The sequence below is a fragment of the Cynara cardunculus genome, unplaced genomic scaffold (assembly GCF_001531365.2).
Source record: "Cynara cardunculus var. scolymus isolate 2C unplaced genomic scaffold, CcrdV1 Un_Scaffold_541, whole genome shotgun sequence".
NCBI lineage: Eukaryota > Viridiplantae > Streptophyta > Magnoliopsida > Asterales > Asteraceae > Cynara > Cynara cardunculus.
Window position 1 is genome coordinate 108,943 of NW_020200585.1, and position 20,826 is coordinate 129,768.

At 37.4% G+C, this 20,826-nt stretch overlaps 2 protein-coding genes across 3 annotated transcripts in view; both read left to right on the top strand.

Moving 5' to 3' along the window:
* LOC112501762 (protein ENHANCED DISEASE RESISTANCE 2-like) overlaps positions 1-13,045 on the top strand; it is a 37,931-nt gene extending 24,886 nt beyond the window's left edge. For both annotated transcript variants that reach the window (XM_025105475.1, XM_025105476.1), the window contains exons 21-22: positions 12,678-12,779; positions 12,855-13,045. In XM_025105475.1, the coding sequence (XP_024961243.1) occupies positions 12,678-12,779; positions 12,855-12,947 (195 nt within the window). In that variant the 3' untranslated portion in view covers positions 12,948-13,045. The remainder of the gene's footprint in view (positions 1-12,677; positions 12,780-12,854) is intronic.
* Positions 13,046-15,163: 2,118 nt separating this feature from the next.
* On the top strand, positions 15,164-19,871 carry LOC112501764 (DNA replication licensing factor MCM5). The gene is made up of 18 exons (XM_025105478.1): positions 15,164-15,470; positions 15,873-16,016; positions 16,112-16,291; positions 16,380-16,478; positions 16,579-16,715; positions 16,816-16,918; positions 17,228-17,362; positions 17,442-17,519; positions 17,702-17,806; positions 17,924-18,015; positions 18,090-18,222; positions 18,325-18,420; positions 18,604-18,692; positions 18,780-18,870; positions 18,984-19,093; positions 19,242-19,371; positions 19,452-19,553; positions 19,632-19,871. The coding sequence occupies exons 1-18, from the start codon at positions 15,174-15,176 to the stop codon at positions 19,713-19,715; spliced, it is 2,205 nt and encodes a 734-aa protein (XP_024961246.1). The 5' UTR covers positions 15,164-15,173; the 3' UTR covers positions 19,716-19,871.
* Positions 19,872-20,826: the final 955 nt, after the last annotated feature.

Consider the following 20,826-nt stretch of genomic DNA (forward strand, 5'->3'; position numbering starts at 1 on the left):
CCCCCCAACCCCCCAACAATACCCTTAACCAAATAGGCAATCCCCACTATTCCTGCTAATTAATATGATTTTGTCACACCAGAGGTGGCATCTCTTTAAGGTGCATGGCATTATCCCCTTCCCAAGTAGCTACCTTATCCTTAAGGTGAAAATGAGGGAAATTATATTTTATAGTCTCCATATCTTCCCAAGTGGCCTCGTACTCTTGGAACTGCTTCCATTAATTAACACTTAGATATGTCCCTCATTCTTTGCAGTGGAGCTGTAACACCCCAATCCATATTTGCATAAAATCCACATTTCCCATATAACATGAAATACAAATATTACACACTGTACACATATTGGTACATACAAAGTAGCAACAAACTTTTTGCTCATATAATTACGAACTTTTTTGCTCATATAATTACAAACTTTTTTGCTCATATAATTACAAACTTTTTTGCTCATATAATTACATGACTTGAATAACACAAATTCACAAATCAGAACACAACCCAGACCCAACCTCGAAGCATCACTATAAACCATAAAATCTTCCGTTTCTTCTGGTAGTGACAGTATTGGTTCGTTGCACAATCTGTCTTTCAATAACCGGAAGGCTTTTGCTTGATCTTCTTTCCACTCATACGTTACATTCTTTCTTGTCAATTTTGCCAGTGGTGCCGTGATGCGAGAGAAGTCTTGTATAAATTTGCTGTAATACCCCGCCAAACCCACGAAATTGAGGATCTTTGTGGGTGTTCGCGATGTCTCCCATCTTTCAATAGCTTCAAATTTCACTGGATTGACTTTAACACCTGCTTCTGAAATGATATGACCCAAGAATTGAACTTCCCAAGAATTGAACTTCCCTCATTTCAAAAGTTCTAGAATCAAACAAAGATGCTCAGGGTGTTCTGCTTCCGATCGAGAGTAGATAAGAATATCGTCGATAAAAACAATGACAAATTTATCAAGATATTCATTACATATTATGTTCATTAAATTCATAAGAGCAAGAGGGGTGTTAGTTAAACCAAATGGCATAACCAGAAACTCATGATGCTCATACCTTTTACGGGAAGCAATTTTGGCTATATTTTGCCCCAACCGCAAATCAATTTTGGAGAAATAACTTGCCCCGACTAACTGATCGAACAAACCATCAATTCTGGGTAAAGGAAATTTATTCTTTATTGTCAGCTTGTTCAATTCTCGGTAATCTATACACATCTGCATCGACCCATCTTTCTTTTTATCAAATAAAACTGGAGCACCCCAGGGAGAAGTACTAGGTCTGATGAAACCTTTATCCAACAATTCTTTTTAATTGTGTCATCAATTCTTTCAACTCAGACGGTGCCAAACAATATAGTGCTCTAGCTAGCGGTGCCGCTCCGAATGTTAGATTGATTCGGAACTCGACTGACCGCACAGTCGAATGACACAGGTTTCAAATATAAACATCCAACAAATAATGGTGATACAAAAGAATAGTTTGCACCAGAATCAAATAACACCTTAGCATATATGGAGTTTATAAGAAACTTACCCGTTACCACATCTGGAATTTTCTCTGCTTCCCCTCTAGACATCTGGAAGGATCGTCCCTACGCATGGGAATGGGGCGGGGCCTCAATCCCCGTCCCCATCCCCGATTACTTATCTCTATCTACGTCCCCGTCCCCATCCCTACCGGGGATTATAATCACATCCCTATCCCCAACGGGGAAACGGGGATTTCTTTTTTTTCGTTTATACAAGTTATTTTGAATTAAATATGTGAGAGACCATACATGTTTAAATCTCAAACATTTTCAATAAACCTAAAATCAAAATGAATTTAATTTAATACAAAAAAACCACAACATCATATAAGAACTAATAACCGAAAACAAAAAAAAAATCAATTTAATCCAAAAAAAAACTTAAAGTCACATGTACCATAAGATATCGAGTAATATACAAAACTTGTCGAGTAATTGTATTTTGACTTGACATCCAAAATATTACATATTAACATCCAAAAAGTAACAATTTTATATTATAAACMTAGTTAAGAAATAGGAAATTATGATTGAAATAAATAATATACATATATATATATATATAATTAATTAATATATATGTATATATAACGGGTACGGGGCGGGGCGGGGCGGGGGGGGGGTACCATACCCATCCCCATCCCCGGTTTGAGACAAACGGGGATCCCCGTCCCCGTCCCCATCCCCGATTTAGCGGGAATCCCCGTCCCCAACCAGGGCGGGTGGACCGGGTTCCCCGACGGGTCGGGGCCCATTCCCATGCCTCCCTTTGCCCTTTTTGATTCCCCTCTTCTGATACTGATACCCCACGATTGCTCTGAGTGTTACTAGCCAAGTTTGATCTTTAATTTCTCAGTTGTGGGCAATCTGGTTTGATATGATTTGGTGGGGTATTACAATGAAAACAACGTTGAGGCATTCAATAGTCTCTAGAAAGATGCCCCGACTCCCCACACTTGTAACACCTCTGTTCAACATTACAGTCACCTTGATGAACACAGTGACATCTTGGGTAAGGTCTCTCAGAAAATCATTGAGTGGGACGATTTTCAGACTTCACAAACTTGGGTGTCCGGAATTCGGTTGAAGATCACTCCCATATCCTCTTTTCTCCGACCCTTTCTCCCATCTGTCTATTGTTATTTCTCTCGGTGGTTTCAGCCACGTCAATAGCAGATGGGAATGTAGCATGATCCATTGCAATCACAAACTCTCTAATAGTGGCTTTCAATCGAGATTAAGTTGGTGTTAAGTGTACTAAGGTACAAGATTGAAATGATTCTCGTGTTCCAATTTAAGAAATTCTTCCTCAAGTTGTCTCACTGCTGCTTTAGGGCAGAACTGCTCTTTAAATCTATCTGTAAACTCCATCCACGACATTGTTCGCAAAATGTCTGGTTTGGATAATGATTCGACTTCCCATTAATACAGAGCATTAGATTTGAGCACAGAAACGGCAAATCTAACTCGATCTTCATATAAATATTTGCTGGTATTAAAGACCGACTCAATCTCTTTTAGCCAACACATAGGTTTTATAGGATCACTTTCACCAGTTTGCAGAAAAAGTTGGAGGTTTGCAGGTTAAAAACATTTTAATGTCACCTACTCTTTCATTAGGAGTATGCACTTGAGGATTTATTTCGACTCTTTCAGTTTCCACTCGGGCAGGAATTCCCAATATAGATGTAAGAGTGTTTCGGACCTTACCCATCTCCTCTGCAAGCATATCCTGAGTAACGTACTCAGGATGTTGAGTCTGCTCCCGATTCACAAATTTGTTCCTGTTCCTTATTAACATTTTCTTGAATTGACTCCCCTTGTTCAAGATGAATCTCAAGAAGAACACTTCTACCCCAACCAGGTAGACTTTTCTCGAATATTCTCGGGGGAACTCTCTCTTACCTCTGTATTAATCAGTGCTATTCTTTCAAATCTTCTCGAATTACTTGTCATCTGATAATTCACATAAATTTAATATTCATATAATCACATTCCCAAATATAATAAGGTACTCAAGCATAAATATGTACCTATAAACTCACGATTACATTGGCCAGTTGTAATTTGAATTTACCTTACATATCGTTCTTTTAACCCATTATATTTATTTCCAAAGGTTCTACACATGTCAGGGACCCTTAATATGCAAATAATATAGTTTTAAGTCTAGGCATCATGCTGAATACCTAAATCTCTTAAACTCAGGCTCTTATACCAAACTTGTAACACCCCAATCCATATTTGCATAAAATCCACATATTCCATATAACATGAAATACAAATATTACACACTCATCCCAATTATACACATATTGGTACATACAAAGTAGCTACAAACTTTTTTATCATATAATTACATGACTTGAATAACACAGATTCACAAATAATGTACGTATTTATCTTCCCAAAAATCCACAAATGTAAAGCAATAATACTCTCCTTCACAACTTTCCCTTTCCTTTACCTTCCACTGCAACTCGTCCTGTAATGCACATTTTTGAACTCAAAATGAGGGTTAGACCACAAGGTCTAGTGAGTAATTCCCTTTTTTTCAATTACAGGGTGAAAATCACTCGAACACTTTTTGGAAAACCAATACTGAAATGATATGTAAATAACATTTTATTATATCAAACCTCCTTGGTCGCATCATATAGATGAGACAACCTCATTTTTTTTATCGCATCAAACATATAACATACCAACTTGTCGCATCATATACATGCGATAACTCCCACTTGTCGCATCTCAAGAATGCGACAATCATTTTCCTCGCATCACCAGGAGGTGATAACCCCTTTTTGTTGCATTACACATATTTGATAAATACCTTCCTCGCATCACAAGGATGCAATAACATATTTCTGGCATCATAAGGATGTGCAATATCAACTTATCGCATTACAAATGTGCGATAAACCATCCTCATCGCATTGCATAGATGCGATAACAGTTCCCATATGATCAAAATTTCATTTTATCAAACAAATAATTATGCCACCCTTATCCCAGTATACGTCTCTTCTGATTATGTCACTCTTATCCCAGAATACACCTCTCCTGATTATACCACCCTTATCCTAGAATACACTTCTTCTGATTATGTCACCCTTATTCCAATCAGTTGGTAATAACATATCAAATCCCAATATTATGCTAAAAATAGCATATAATCAATTTCAAAACACTCCATGTATACCATACGGTTCTGTAGTAAAGCAAATTGAATGATGCTTAAAAATAAAAACCCACCTTGAATTCTCACGTAGATTGAAGATGTAAATTCGGTAACAATTATTAGATAAAATCACGTATCAAATCTTCTTCTTTCTCTTCTGTTTCTTCGAACCAGAGAGTATGCACACATACAACAATTTTCTTTCTATTCTTTTCTCAGAAAGCCACCCAAAAAGGAATACGGAAAAATTATATATATATATATATATATATATATATTATAAAAGAGGCGGTGCATGCATTGATATTTTTAAAGCAATTTTTTAGAACACACCCCTCATCTTTCATAACTTAACAAAAACAACCCCAAACTTTTATTCAAATAACCTGGTTATCACATGAATGCACCCCAACAATGTTTCTGGCTCCACTAATTCGAATTCAACATTGAGTTGTGGTGGTAAGGTAAGGGTGGCAAGCTCCCTAATGGCCTGTTTGATCTATGAGACATGAAAAACTAGGTGTATCTAAGCAGTGGATGGTAGCTTGAATTTGTAGGCTACCGCCCCAATGCGTTGTTCAATCTCAAACAAGCATAGAAACGGGAAGCTAGCTTTTGAAATGGTCGGCTAGCAGGAGACCTTTGGTGAAAAGGTTGGAGCTTTAAGTAAACAAAATCCCTAACCTCAAAGTGGATGTCTTTACGAGCTTTGTTCTCCTTGAACTTCATTAGTTGTTGGGCTCGAAGTAAGTTAGCTTTCAACTCATCCAAACTGATATCCCTGTCGTGCATGAGCAAGTTTCCGAAGGTGTTGTGAAGATGGGGAACATTGCCACATGCCCTATTGTTGGTCAAGGCACACTGAGAATCCGTATGCATGATGACATCACCTTAACAATTGGGAATGTGAAACATGTTCTCGAGATTCGAAAGAAATATCTTCTCTCTAAGTTTCCTTGATGAAAAGGGTTTTAAGTTCTTGGGTAAAGGTGGAGCTATTAAGGTTAAGCGTGGAGCGTTAGTGGCAATGAAAGCTCAAAGAAAGTCCGTTAATCTTTATATTTCGCTAGGTCAAACCGTTACAGGTGACGTTACCGTAGCTTCCAAGTCAATGTCCGATGGTGGTCTATTCAAGTTGTAGCATCTTTGTTTTGGTTGTATGAGCCTTGCTGGCATAACCGAGCTAAGTCAACGTGGTTTGTTGAATGGCCACAAAGTCATCGATTTATAGTTTTGCGAGCATTATGTGTACGACAAGACAAAGAGGGTCAAGTTCTCAAGTGACATTCACACGGCTTAGAAGCCACTTAACTATATTCATTCTGACTTTTGGGGTTAAGTTCATGTGGGGCCACTTATATTATATGCTCACTATTATCGATGGTTTCTCTTGTCGAGTGTGGGCTTACTTCTTGAGACGCAAGAGCGATGTTTTCAAGATATTCAAAGGGTGGAGTATGATTGAAAAATAATCCGGTAAAAAGGTGAAATATGTAACACCCCAGGTTAATCGTGTTTTTTCCATATCTGGACTCACGGTTTTAAAACTCGTCTAATAGAGGATGTCATAAGGCAACCTTTGTTCCCTCCCCAACCGATATGGGATTCTATGATCCACCCCCCTTGGGAGCCCAACGTCCTCGCTGGCCAAGGGTCGACTTTGCACGCCGTGTATGGTCGTTTGATGATCAAACGGAGTCAGTTTATGATGAAACTTTGTGTGAGCCCTCAGGAACACATATGAACACTATTCGAACAAGAGAGATGTCAGTTTTGGGTCGAGACTTGGTCGGGGTTGGGCCAGGTGGAGCCCTTATAATGCACCGGACGATGCGAAAGTAACAAAGGAAACAATTAATATGGTCGTGGAAGGATACCTCCACATAGCTACTTAGCAGGCAAAGGTCTCGTTCGTTAAAGGAATTAACCAGACAAATCGATCCACCAACTAAGAACAATCATGCACTACCACCCATAGAATCAAGAAAGAGCACTCAGTATGTCAAGGCTCTAGCTTTGCTACCATTTGTAACATCTCAGGCTAACCATATTAGATATTGTCCGCTTTGTCTACACCTGGACTCACGGTTTTAAAACGCGTTTGATAGAGGAAGAGATAAATTAAAAGGGTTTTGTGTATTAATTTTCAAGTATAACCTAATACAATCGGTCTCTATATGTAGAGATACTAATTACATAGGAGTGCCCTCTACTTTATACTAATTACACTTAAGTACATTCAGTCTGATACGCCCCCACAAGTTAAGTAATGACTTGTAGCTTGGATCGTAAGAATAGAAATCTAGGAGTCGGCAACGACTTTGTGAAAATATTAGCAATATGCTCTTTTGTGGAAATGAATTGTACATGAAGGTCTCCTTGAGCAACCTTTTCACTAACAAAATGAAAATCAACTTCCACGTGCTTTATTTGTGCATGAAAGACCGGGTTGGCTGATAGATAGGTTGCACCTAGATTGTCACACCACAGGATAGGAGCTGATGGGGGCACGAACGCCAAGTTCACGAAGGAGAGCTTGAAGCGAGGTAAGTTCAGCTATAGTATCGGCTAGAGCTTCGTAATCCGACTCAGTAGACGATTGAGAAACAGTACGTTGTTTGCGAGCTGTCCAAGATACAAGGTTAGAACCCAAATAGATGGCAAATCCCATCATGGACCAACGATCATCTAGAAATCCAGCCCAATCAGCATCGGAGAAGGCTTGGAGAGATAAAGTAGATGTCTGATGAAAGAGTAAGCCACAGTCAACAATGCCCTGAAGATAGCGTAGAATCTATTTGACCGCAGACCATTGTGATTCAGTGGGGGCATGCATGAACTGACACTTTATTAACTGCAAAAGCGATATCTAACTGAGAAAGAGTAACATATTGAAGAGCACCAACGACATTTAATTGGGTCAGAAAAGGCAGGTTAGCTAAAGATAGTGAAGAGGAAACGAGGTCATGGGGGAAGGCATGGGCTTAGAGTCTGAGAGGTCTACTCGTTGTAAGGGCTCCAAAATGTACTTCTTTTGAGAAAGGATGATGTCTGGTCCTTGAGGGATAATCTCAATATCCAAGAAGTAGTTTAGAGGGCCTAGATCCTTTATCCCAAAAGTTGAGCCCAATTGTTGAATGATGATGTCGATAGCAACAGTATTGTTTCCCGTGATGATGATGTCGATAGCAGCAATATTGTTTCCCGTGATGATGATGTCGTCAACATACACTAAGATGTATACAAGAGTGCCAGCATGACTAGAAATAAACAGTGAAGGATCAGTCTTGGAGCCTACAAAGCCAAGGATATGAAGAGTCTTGGAAAGGTAGTTAAACCAAGCCCGTGGGGCCTGCTTGAGGCCGTAAATGGACTTGTGGAGTAGATAAGCATGATCTGATCATTGTGGGACAGTAATGCCTAGAGGCTGCTTCATATAGACTGTTTTAGTAAGGTGGCCATGAAGAAGAGCATTTTGAACATCAACTTGCCAAAGTCTTTTTAGGCGGAAGCGGCGTCTACCTTTTGTTATATCAGAAATGGGTCTACCTTGGTTGCTATTAACAAGAAGACTCCTATGGAAGTTTGGAACGAATCACCGAATGATTACACTAATTTAAAAATCTTTGGTTTCCCCACCACGTGTTGATAATAAGAAGTTGGAACGGAGACCGTTAAATGCAAATTCCTTAGATACAAAGATGCGGTGAAAAGCTTTTGAGATATGGTGCCCGGAAACGAAGAAATTTATTATAAGCTGAGATGTGATTTTTGATGAGTATTCTATGTTACACAATTCGCTATCTCCTATACATATTACTCCATATCGAGCTCTCTCGTTACCAATGATACTAATGCTTCATGTTCTTCTTCCACTAGAGTTGTTCAAGTGGTAGGTGATTCTTCATCACAACCTTCGCTATAAGTGCATGAACCATGCATTGCGCGAGATAGGGGAAGAAGACAAATTGTACACCCCGCACGGTATACTTAAGAAGCCGATTTAGTAGCATATGCTTTGAGTGTAGCAGAAAAAATGGAATGCACTATTAGCATATGTTTTGAGTGTAGAGATAAAAATGGAACGCACTGTTGAGCCTACTGCTTGTAGTCGGGATATGAAATTAAAAGATGCGGATAAATGGATGTTGGCAATGCACGTGGAGATAGAATCCTTACAAAAGGATGGTACTTGGGAGCTTGTGCCGGCTGCTCCTAAAGGCAAAAGTCGGTTGGATGCAAGCGGTTTTATAAGTTTTAAGGAAAAGATGACTCAAGATGAAAAGCCAAGGTATAAAGCTCAGTTGGTCACAAGAGGTTATGGTGAAATTCCTAGCTTTGACTATAATCACATTTTCTCACCGGTAGCGAAACATACTTCTGTAGTGCATTGCTCGGGATGGTCGTGTCCAATGATTTTGAGCTTGGAAGTAATGACCTTTTTTCTGAATGGTGAATTTGAGGAAGAGATTTTATGCGGCAACAAGAAGGCTTCGTGGTGGTTCTGGGTAACGAAGATCACGTGTGCAAGCTTATAATGGCTTCAAACAGTCTCCTTAGCAATGTACAAGAGATTTGACGCCTTTGTTACCACATACAACTTATCTAATTCTTCGTACGACAATTGCATTTATTTCAAGAAGTGTGATGATGGGTTGATGTTGTATTTGCTTTTATACATGGATGACATGCTCTTAGCAACTAAACATATGGGAGAAGTTCAAAAAGTTAAACACCAGTTAAATTCAGAATTTGATATGAAGGATTTAGGAGTCGCAAAGAGAAATTCTGGGTAGGGATTATTATTCTTGACAGAAAGGCGAGAAAATTAGTCAAAAAGGGTATGTTGAGTAAGTGTTTCGCCGTTGTTGCCTATTTGGCAAAGTCTATTAGAAGCAAAGTGTTTCGCTCTTATAAACAAAGTCTGTCAACACTCCGTTTGCAACTCAAGCCGATGTTGCAAGAGTGCCATATTTCTAGCTTTGTAGGATCTTTGTTGTATGTCATGATTTGTACTCGTCTTGACCTTGCTTATGCAGTTTCTATGGTGGGCAGATATATGGCCAACTTGGGTAAAGAACATTGAAGGGTCGTCCAATGGAACTTTCGTTACTTGAAGGACACTGTAGATCTGTATTTGCACTTTGGAAAGAATTCCTCAAGGGTACTTGGCTATGTTACTCGATCATGCCAAGGATCTTGATAATAGAAGATCCATCACTGTATATGTTTATACTCTTGATGGGTATGCCATTAGTTGGAAGGCACATTTGCAACCTACCGTCACTTGTCGTTTTGTCTACAATGGAAGCTGAAAGAAACTGTTTGGCACAAAGGTTTTTTGGTGAATTGAGTGATCATCTGAAGTTGAAGAGTTTTTATGTGATAATCAAGGTGCGGTTCTCTTGACCAAAGATCAGATGTTCCATGATCAACGAAACATATAGATATTTGGCATCACTATGTCCGTGGAGTAGTAGCTAAAGGTGATGTTGAAGTGGTCAAGATCAGCATTCACGACAACACAATTGATATGTCTAAGTCGCTTCTGAAAGCCAAATTCACATTGTGTCTGGACTTGGTTGGTGTTGCACGACGGTATTGATGCCCTTAGTGTGAATTGACAGAGGATCATTGTTTTTTGAGAAATTTGATTAATTTGGTGTTGATTTTTTCACGCGTGATTGGCTTTGGCTTGAGATGAAGATTGGTGGAGTTTTGTTCTGGATATGATTATTTGGAATGAAGTCAAAGGTGGAGATCGTTGCTTCCAATCCAAGAAATGGATTAGGCCACCTACCATGCGACCAAAGTCGCCCAAGTGTTGAGGTTCCAGGCGACATCCTCCAGGCGGTTTATCGTCGCTTTATGTGTTGCCTCGACCTCTGTGGAACGGCCACAAGGCACCGGCTCGAGCGGCTATTCATGTGGCTTTGCCCGCACTACAAGTCCGAACGGGCTTGGTGTGAAGTTTTCAGTAGGGCGAATGGGCCCTTCATGCGGCTTTAGTTGCCCAACAAGTCTCCCGCATGACTTTATGTACATGCAAAGGGTTTCTTGGTGCAGTGAAGGATCCAGAAAAATTTATAGTAGGGATAACAATATAAAATAAAATAATAATCAACTAATAGATACGATTTCATTAAAGATGATAAAAAGTTACCTCTTACAACTGTGCCCTACGACTTTTCATCTTTTGGAATTCGCTAATTACATCATCATTTCTTTTTCTATGGTACATATCAATGCAGCCTTCAAAAATTCAATCACTGATTTTGTTGTGCAAATCAAACTTCACAATTTTCATGGCAGAATAACATCTTTCGACTGATGCGGTAGCAACGGGCAAAGCCAAAAAGCTAACTTCAATAACTGATATACTAGATGTAAAGTTGTATGTTTTTTTTTTCCACCATCAGTCTAACAAGCTCGGCAATACCACTCAAATCAGCAAATCTTTCTTGACGCACAGTCACATAGTACATGTTAAATTGTTTCTCAAAAGCGATCTTTTCCATACGACTAAAATCATTAGGATACAACTCACTCAACTTCAATAAATCCGATATATTGAACTGCAAAAATGAATCACATGGACTCAAAGCTGCTATATTTTTAAGCAATTTAGTGCTTACCTCACTAAATTGATCCCCAAACTCTTGAAGTTGCATGTCCACAATGGTGTTGAAAATATCAAACTCGTAATGACGACTATCAGTGATGTTGGTCCTTTGTTTTCCGTTTTTTGAATGTCGGTCCGCCATATCCAAAGATTTAATACCATTTGCTTTAGAAAAAGAATACATTTTCTTCGAAAGTGGATCAGAACCGTTTCTCTAAACTGTTGCAATAGTTGTTTGGTTCCTCTTACCAATGAAACCGCTTCCAAAATGTCTTGATCCTTTTTTGAAGACAACAACTTTTTTTTTGAAGTATATAATATTTATATACGGCAAATGCAACAAATAAACTCACACCCCCTCCTCACCTTTGGTGAGGTTTGAACCCTTGACCTCCTAGGAAGCCAAGGGCTACGATACTGCTAGACCGAAGGCCCTTTGAAGACAACAACTTTGTGACCTCTAAAATATGAAACATCAAGTGCAAATAAATCAGAAAATCAAACGTCTTCAAATGAGCTAGAATTCCGGTTGCTTGAGTGCGACTAAAACCATTATCGCCATCCTCTTCAACATATTAGAGCACTTCAACAACATTTGGAAACAAGGCAATGAAGCTCAAAACGGTTTTGTAATGAGAACCCCATCGTGTATCTCTGGCTCGTATAAGAGAAAGCACTTGGTACATCCTTGTTCCTGTTTCAATTTCACACTTAGAAATTGCTTCTTGCACTCTATCTTTGTAACTTTGTCGAAGCATGTCTTTGCGTTTGCAAGTAGCGTTCACCACATTGATCACCATGCCTAACATGTTAAAGAAGTTCTCAACGCCGTCGTGTTTATTTGCAACCACCACAACAACTTATTGAAGTTGGTGAGCAAAACAATGGATGTAATATGCTGAGCTATTGTCATTCAAGATCAAAGCTTTTAATCCATTGAACTCACCGTGCATATTACTTGCTCTGTCATAACCTTGCCCTCTTACCTGTTTCAAACCCAATCCATGTTTGGCAAATAAAGTATCAATGACAAATTTAAGAATTGTAGAAGATGTCCCCGTTACATGAACAATACCAAAAAATCTCTCCTTAACAATACCACGTGCATCAACATCATCATCAAAATTTGGAAGGGAAAAAGATCCTTGTGACCCTTGCACTTTCTCTCTTTATCTTATGCCTCTCTCAAGACGAAGAATCATGTGAGAATAGGAGTTAAGGTAAGAAACATAAGAAGAACGATTACTTTATATTGAGCTTGATCACTCACTATTAAATTAAATGGGTAAAGATTTTCAAAAAAGTTGAAATATTTATTGTTTTGTGTTTATTTGTTGTACAGATTGATGTAGATATTGGGTCTTCATCGGTTGCAAGGAGTGTGATCGGTCTAGTTCTTGGATACGTTACAAGCCTTGTTGTTGATCTTGCCATCTTAATTGAGGTAGAAACTGATCCATGCTCTCTGGTCTTTGTGAGTAATAACAGGTTTAGAAAATGATATGGATTTTTGTTGCAGGGAAGAGAGGAAAAAGAACTACCGGAATACATTCTTGGAACGGTGCGACTGAACAGAGTGAGGCTGGATACTGCTGCTCCTCTTGAAAATTAACATTCATCAACAATACGTGCTTTGTTGTAGCATACAGATATATGTACAATCAAATCTGGACTTGCATTGCTACTTCTAAATAATCTGGACTTGTATTCTTCTTTCTTTCTTTCTTGTTACTTGGTTGTTGAAATTGAAATTGAAACTGAAAGGTAAAATATAGAGATGGCATAAACCAAACCATAATGTCTAGGCTGCGGTGAATAGGATTAACCATAAGGATCACTCTTCCACATTCGACAGGTGTTTTATGTGGAATAAATCATTAGGGGTAAACTGGTCCTTTTTCTATTTTGTCTTGTCCATTATGGCCATACGTGTCTAAACATAAACAGTTGTTTTGTCATGTTATGTTATGTTTGGTCATGTTTTATCCTGTCTGGATACCAAACGAAACTTAGTTGATTTGCAAAAAGAAACTTACATTAGTCGGTTGGGCTTGTCCAGTCATATATTAACCCTTGATCAAACAAGTGCTACAAGACTGATTAAAGGATGTCTATCGCCAACTATGAGTAAAGTTTGAAGGAATAATATACAAAATGTCCATTTCTTGAAAGCATAAACACCTCAAACCATATGTTTTTAAATGAATGAATGCTAATATTTTTCCAATCAAAACAGAAGAAGTATAAAATAAAGTAGTCAATTGGATTAATAAATACCATAAGTATACTCATACAATGCAGTGAGATACATTTCGATTTTAATGTTTTGTAATATTCTTTGTCCTCATCGATATAATGCGGTTTTACATGGGTTTGAGAAAACAATAATGTTTTTATTTTTGAATAAAATATAAATTTAAAGATATTATAAAACTCTAAAAAAATATCGATATTAGTATCAAATTAACTATTTAAAAATTATCGTTTTTGTATATTTTTTTTAATTTAATTTTTTATTATAATTTAATTTATATTTAATAATGAAGTAATTTGTTTTTGATTTAATAATATAATTCGTTATAAAGATAATAATTAACTATTCCGTTAGAAGTCAGACAACGATTATTCTAATTATATTTTAAAGTTTTTATATTTAAATGAGATGTTTTATCTATAGTTAGATACACAAATTCAAAAATAAAAGCTTTAATACATTGTACAATTTACTTGTAATCTTGAATTTTAAGTAATATGCATTAATGAACAGTACTCATCTATAAAAAAAATTGGTTTTTAAGAGTTTTCGTTAAATGTTTTATAGTATAGTTAGATATCCATACCAGTAAGGATTTTTGTTAAGATAAATTATATGAAAATGTAATATATTTATATTGATTCATATTTTTAGATGTATATCTATACTAACTTATAAACCAAATTTATCAAAAGTCTTGAAAATAATTTTTAATGCACAAAGTACTATACATGTATGCACAAAGTCTTAAAAACAACTCATAATGCATTAATTACTATTATTTTATGCATTCAATCTTAAAATATATTAATCTACAATTAAAATAACATATAGTACAAGTTACCAATGCATATTATTACTTTTTTTTCATGTTTCCAAGATAGTCTTGATATTTTTCACTCATGCATTCACTCTCTCATACCTCTATGTCTTCTCCCCACTCCCCAATATTAGATTCAAACTCATATTCACCATGAGTTATTAAAAGTTTCCTCATTCATCTTCCATTTAATTGCTCTAGAATTTTCACTCTCGCTCTCGATCTCTTGATTATTTGCTCTTGGTGTAAATTGAACACATTTATTGAGTCGTTTAAATATGTTGGATTTTAAACTGTCATACAATTTTTTTCCATCGATAGACTATAATTGGAACCATAACTCTTATTTATTCAAATTGTATTAATATGTAAAGACCAATGTAACTTTTATTATCATTAAATCTTTTCTAATAAAATCAATAAAACTTCAGAATCGTTAAAATTCACGGCTTCCACTGCTTTACGCGGACACACAATTAGTGAAGATAAGATAGATTTGTTGGTCAAACGAATTACCGATAACTTTTTAGTCACCAAATTATTAAATTTAGACCCGACCCAGACAAGGGTAGAGTTGTCAACCAGACAAAGAGTACACTGCACCCCACACACACCCGATCACTTCTCATCATTTCCCGCCATATCCTTCCCGCCAAAATACCTGAGATATACTACTAGCAAATAGGTCGGGACAGAGAAAATCACACGTCGCCGCACAGAGTTTTCGGGAGAGATCAGAGAAAGGAGAACATCGAAGATTCAAGATGTCTGGCTGGGATGAAGGTGCGGTATACTACAGCGACCAAGCACAGTTCCCTCACGGCGGCGGTGCCGGCACCGATCCGGAACAGGCGGCCAGTCGTCACACCGTGCTCAGGAAGTTTAAAGAGTTCATCAGGAACTTCGCTCGTCAGAATGAGCCCAACGTCTTCCCTTACAGAGAAAGCCTCATTCAAAACCCTAAGTTCCTCCTCGTCAACCTTTCCGATCTCCTCACCTATGACAAAGACCAAGATCTTCGAGATTTGCTCCGGAAAAATCCTTCCGATCACCTCCCTCTGGTAAACTATAGTATAATTATTCATACAAAATACGCTGTACATCTGATTTCATACACATTATGAATGGTTTAATCAGGGCAAGATTTTTTTTAATTTCTGTTGTGTAAATCAAATGTTTAGGTTTCTGTATATTTGCTCATGCTTGTGCTATGAATTTAGAATTAATTTCTTTTACTTGAATCAAATTGTTTCTCTTGTGGGTTGCAAAATATCGAGTCTTTAGATATATGTTCAAATATTCGAGTGTATCCTGGGGCGTATACGTGATGCTAATCTTATGACTTTTTTGTTGATACATCTTCACTAATACACTCAATTTTAAAACCTAATATACATATTAGCATCGATATGATTTTATAATTAAACTATGGACTTCTTATTTGAGCTATGTTGTATTGTTAGTTTGAAACTGCTGCGGCAGAGGTTAATGCAAATTTGAAGTCAAGAGTTGCTGGAGAGACTGGTGAAATGGAGGAGCCACAGACAGGGGAGGTTCAAATTTTGTTGAAATCAGACGAGGACCCTGTATCAATGAGATCCCTTGGGGTTCGTGCCTTGCTCTTTCGCTCCTATCAGTTTCGTAAATCTTGTACCTAATCTCAGTTTCCATTCTAACATGTCTTGTGGATTCTTATAATTAGGCACAATACATATCCAAACTAGTCAAGATATCTGGGATTACGATTGCTGCATCTCGGACAAAGGCAAAAGCAACTTATGTGACTTTGTTGTGTAAGAACTGTAAAAATGTGAAGGTGATTCCTTGCCGCCCAGGGCTAGGTGGAGCGATTGTTCCAAGATCATGTGATCATGTGGCACAGGTAATTATGTTCCCTAGCTCATTGTTATGGCTTATTTAAATTTCAACTTTTTTTCAAGTGGAATGTGGGCTGATCACAAAATTTGCAGATGGGGGAAACGCCATGCCCTATTGATCCTTGGATTGTGGTGCCAGATAGAAGCAAGTATGTTGATCAACAGACATTGAAACTTCAGGAGAACCCTGAGGTAAGGAGTTTTTATCCACAGAGGTTTTCTATCAAGATTCATTGTTGAATTTCCTAGCATGAAGTTAACTTTTTGGTCTATTTATTGTTGCAAATGGAAGGATGTACCAACAGGGGAGCTACCAAGGAACATGCTTCTATCTGTAGATAGACATCTTGTTCAAACAATTGTGCCTGGTACAAGATTGACCATAATGGGAATTTACAGCATATTTCAAGCTGCCAAGTCATCTACATCGTAATAATTTCCATGCCATCAATTCAGCATTACATATAAGGTCATACATTGAGTGTCACTGAATCTGTTGGCTCTTCTCTGTTTTTGTGTTTTAATCTAGTCACAAAGGAGCAGTTGCAGTTAGACAACCATATATAAGAGTTGTTGGAATCGAAGAAACAAATGAAGCTTCTCGTGGCCCTGCCAATTTTACAACAGAAGAGGTAAATTATTTAGTCAAATTCTAAGATGCATGCTGTTGATTAATGTTAGACATGCATATTTTGTGACTGAAGGAGTAACTTGTGACTACTATCAGATGCAAACTATGTAACACTTTAGTGTACATAAACCTTTTTTCTACAAAAGGGATTCAAGCAGCCTTTTTATCAATAACAACATACTGAGTTGTCTGAGTATATCTATGGAAGCTTTTGTATCACCTCTAATTATGTAATGAATGTGTGGAATATGGATTCTATTGCTTTGATGTTGCTTGTTGTTACTTAGTGGTTAGCTCCATATGTTTTCAGATTGAAGAATTCAAAAAATTTGCATCTGAAGGCAATGTATATGAAAACATATGTTCCAAAATTGCTCCATCCATATTTGGCCATGAAAATGTAAAAAAAGCTGTGGCTTGTCTCCTGTTTGGAGGATCGAGGAAGGTATTTATTGTCACGTTGTTTTTTTTATTTTATTGTCTGCACTTGATCATTTAGCAGCTCACTTCCTCTATTTGTACAGACTTTGCCTGATGGTGTGAAATTGAGGGGTGATATCAATGTTCTACTCTTGGGGGACCCATCCACCGCAAAATCACAGGTCAGATTAAACTCTTGCTTGGTTCTTCAGGGGTCGATTTGTGTCCAAAGCCTCTTAGCTGCTTATGTGGTGATAATACAGAAGAATATATTTCTTGTAGGATGAGGCTTTAGACCATTAGCTAATTGTTTTTCTGCTTCTACTAAAATCAAGTTCCTCTATTGAAATAATGTTCTGTGTAGTTTCTTAAGTTTGTCGAGAAGACAGCTCCTGTAGCCGTATATACTTCTGGGAAAGGCTCATCTGCTGCGGGGCTTACGGCTTCTGTCATTCGTGACAACAGCACTGTAAGTTGTTTTGCTTGTCAATAGTGTAGGCTTTCTTGTTTTTTGTTTCTCTTAGATATCTTCTTGAACAGGTATGCCTTGTCCTCCAACACTAATTTGAAATTGTGTATGATTCAGCGCGAGTTTTATCTGGAAGGAGGAGCCATGGTTTTGGCTGATGGGGGTGTTGTCTGCATAGATGAATTTGACAAAATGAGACCAGAGGACAGGTTAGATGAAACCAGATTGTTCTGTACTCTGTATTGTCCTGAAAATTCTAACATATTTACACATGCAAAATTAGGGTTGCTATACATGAAGCCATGGAACAGCAAACAATATCAATTGCTAAAGCAGGGATAACAACTGTTCTGAACTCTAGAACCTCTGTGCTTGCAGCAGCAAATCCTCCATCAGGGCGTTATGATGATCTTAAGGTACATACAGATGCCACCAAGTACCCTTTTTATTTTTATTATAACTTGCTCTGCATCTCTAAGGTCATTTGCCAATCAACTAACAGCATCTCTGTATTGCAGACTGCACAAGATAATATTGATTTACAGACCACAATTCTTTCAAGATTTGACCTGATCTTCATCGTGAAAGATATTAGGATGTACAGCCAAGACAAGGTAGTTAACTGTTGTATTATGTAATCATGTGTTTCTGTTTACCTTGAGTTGTGAGACTGTTGGAAGCAAATTCAGATTATCAGAAATGGGACAATACAAATGTAGAAGCTTTCACAACATAAATTGTTAAACTGAAACAGTGTGCAACAAAATATTGAGCAACATTTTGTTTTGCTTATGCAGAATATAGCTAGTCATATTATTAGAGTCCATGCATCTGCTGATTCAGCCAACGATGCTAGGGATACCAAAGACGACAACTGGCTTAAAAGGTCTGCACTGTGAAAGTATCTACTGTCATTCTTTTATCAAGGTTGATTGCCCTATGCTGAAGGGCTAAACCACAATTCTCTCTGCAGGTATATTCAGTACTGTCGAACCATGAGTCAACCGCGTTTATCAGATTCTGCAGCCACATTGTTGCAGGAGAGTTATGTTAGAATTAGACAGGTATGGCCATAATAGATGCTGGGTTGCCAAAAGTGACGTGATAAAATACAATGTGTTGAGTTTAAATTTAATGCCAGAAACTTACTATGCCACAAAATGTTTACTGCATGTAGGATATGAGGCGACAGGCAAATGAAACTGGGGAATCAACTGCTGTACCAATAACTGTAAGGCAGCTGGAAGCTATCGTAAGGTTGAGCGAGTCACTAGCAAAGATGAGACTGTAAGTTACTGAAAAGACCTTGACTCTTAAATAGGAACCTTGTTGAACATTTTATGATAAACACAAGTTTCGTCTAGTAACAGACAGACTAGTGGCAGTTTAGTGTCGAGATTACTTGTATATAAACACTTTGTTTATGTTATTATAGGTCAAATGTTGCAAATGACAACCATGTACAGGAAGCTATTAGACTTTTCAACAACTCAACGATGGATGCTGCAAAATCTGGAATAAACCAGCATATTAATCTTACTCCTGAGATGGCAAATGAGATAAAGGTATTATTCTTTTTTTTATACTGGGAGTAGGCAAAGTTTAGATGTATGATTATGATGGGTTGTGTTGTGTTGGTGTACAGCAAGCGGAAAGCCAAATAAAGAGAAGAATGGGAATTGGAAGTCATTTATCAGAGAGAAGACTGATTGATGATCTGACGAGGATGGGGTTGAATGAATCTATAGTGAGATTCCATTTTCATATATTATTTATCTATCGATCTATCTGTGGTTATAACCAACTGACGATGATGTTTTGACAGGTAAGGAGAGCACTGATAATAATGCATCAGAGGGATGAAGTTGAATACAAGAGAGAAAGGCGTGTGATTCTTCGGAAAGCTTGAGATATGTGTTTTCTTTATATTAGTCGGTCGATTGATGCTGAAACTTGTGTAACTTGAATTTAAGAAACATGAGTTATAGTACTAGTAGAAGGTGTTATGCTTATTGTTTGATAAAACAGAACACTGAAGAAAACAAGACAAATCAGAGTCGACATTACAAATTATCTTTGAAAAAAAAGGCTGTAGTGTATGTGTGTTTGGAAATAATATTGTTTACAATGAAGATAAAAATCCATAGACCATTGAAACAAAGAAGAAAATGTGGAGTACATAACTTTATATAATATCTCTCAGTGCTCTAATTCTTTGTGAACATAAAGAATGTAATACAAATATTACAACACTCCATCATGATGCACAAACCGTCCAACAACGTACGAAACCAAATTGATGAACATGAATAAAAGTTGATTGGTAAGTGAATTTTATGTACTTAACTTTGTATATTTTAGTTATGCATTTTAATCCTTATTTTAGTCTTTTCATGCATTTTTGCTGTTGTCCGCTTCTTTCTCGAATCACGGTTGAAATGGCTTTTGCAATAGTTGTTATGCTTTTGGTATGCTTTTATACATATTTATGCAAAGTGTTGAAAGCAACATGGTGGATGAATTAGATGGATTGAAGAGTGATGCCAAGAAGGAAGTGAAGGAGGAGATTTGTACTCATGATGATGAAAGATTGGAGCAAAAAGTAAAAAAATTTAAGATTAGAGATTTGCCACGCTTTGCATGCGCTAAGGCCTTTAGGGTCACGAAGAAAACATCTCATAAAGCAATATTACATTATGTTTGCTTTCATGGGGGTGAAGCATACTTTTTTACGCCATTAAACCTGGTATGAGAAAAAATCGCAACTTTTTGTTTGCTTTCACTCCTGTAAAGGGGGTGTCTTCATGGTCGTGAAAGGTGCCTAACAGCCAAACTTTTAAAGGCTTTTTGGTACTTTTGGCTTGCCTTTATATTTGCTTTTATCAGTCGTATTTTTCCCTCAGAACACAATATTTTGGTTTTTGCAAGTTTCTTGGTAGACCTTTCCAATCTTGGGGAAGAAGATCCAGGTTTGAAGCTTTTGCCATTGGAATCCGATTCACATTCGGTTCTTCATACGT

Excerpts from the sequence above, each read along its gene's own strand:
- LOC112501764 (XM_025105478.1), top strand. The coding sequence starts at position 15,174 with ATGTCTGGCTGGGATGAAGGTGCGGTATACTACAGCGACCAAGCACAG. Across the intron at positions 15,471-15,872 it reads CTTCCGATCACCTCCCTCTG|TTTGAAACTGCTGCGGCAGA; the intron begins GTAAACTATAGT and ends TTGTATTGTTAG. Across the intron at positions 17,363-17,441 it reads TGTTTGGAGGATCGAGGAAG|ACTTTGCCTGATGGTGTGAA; the intron begins GTATTTATTGTC and ends CTATTTGTACAG.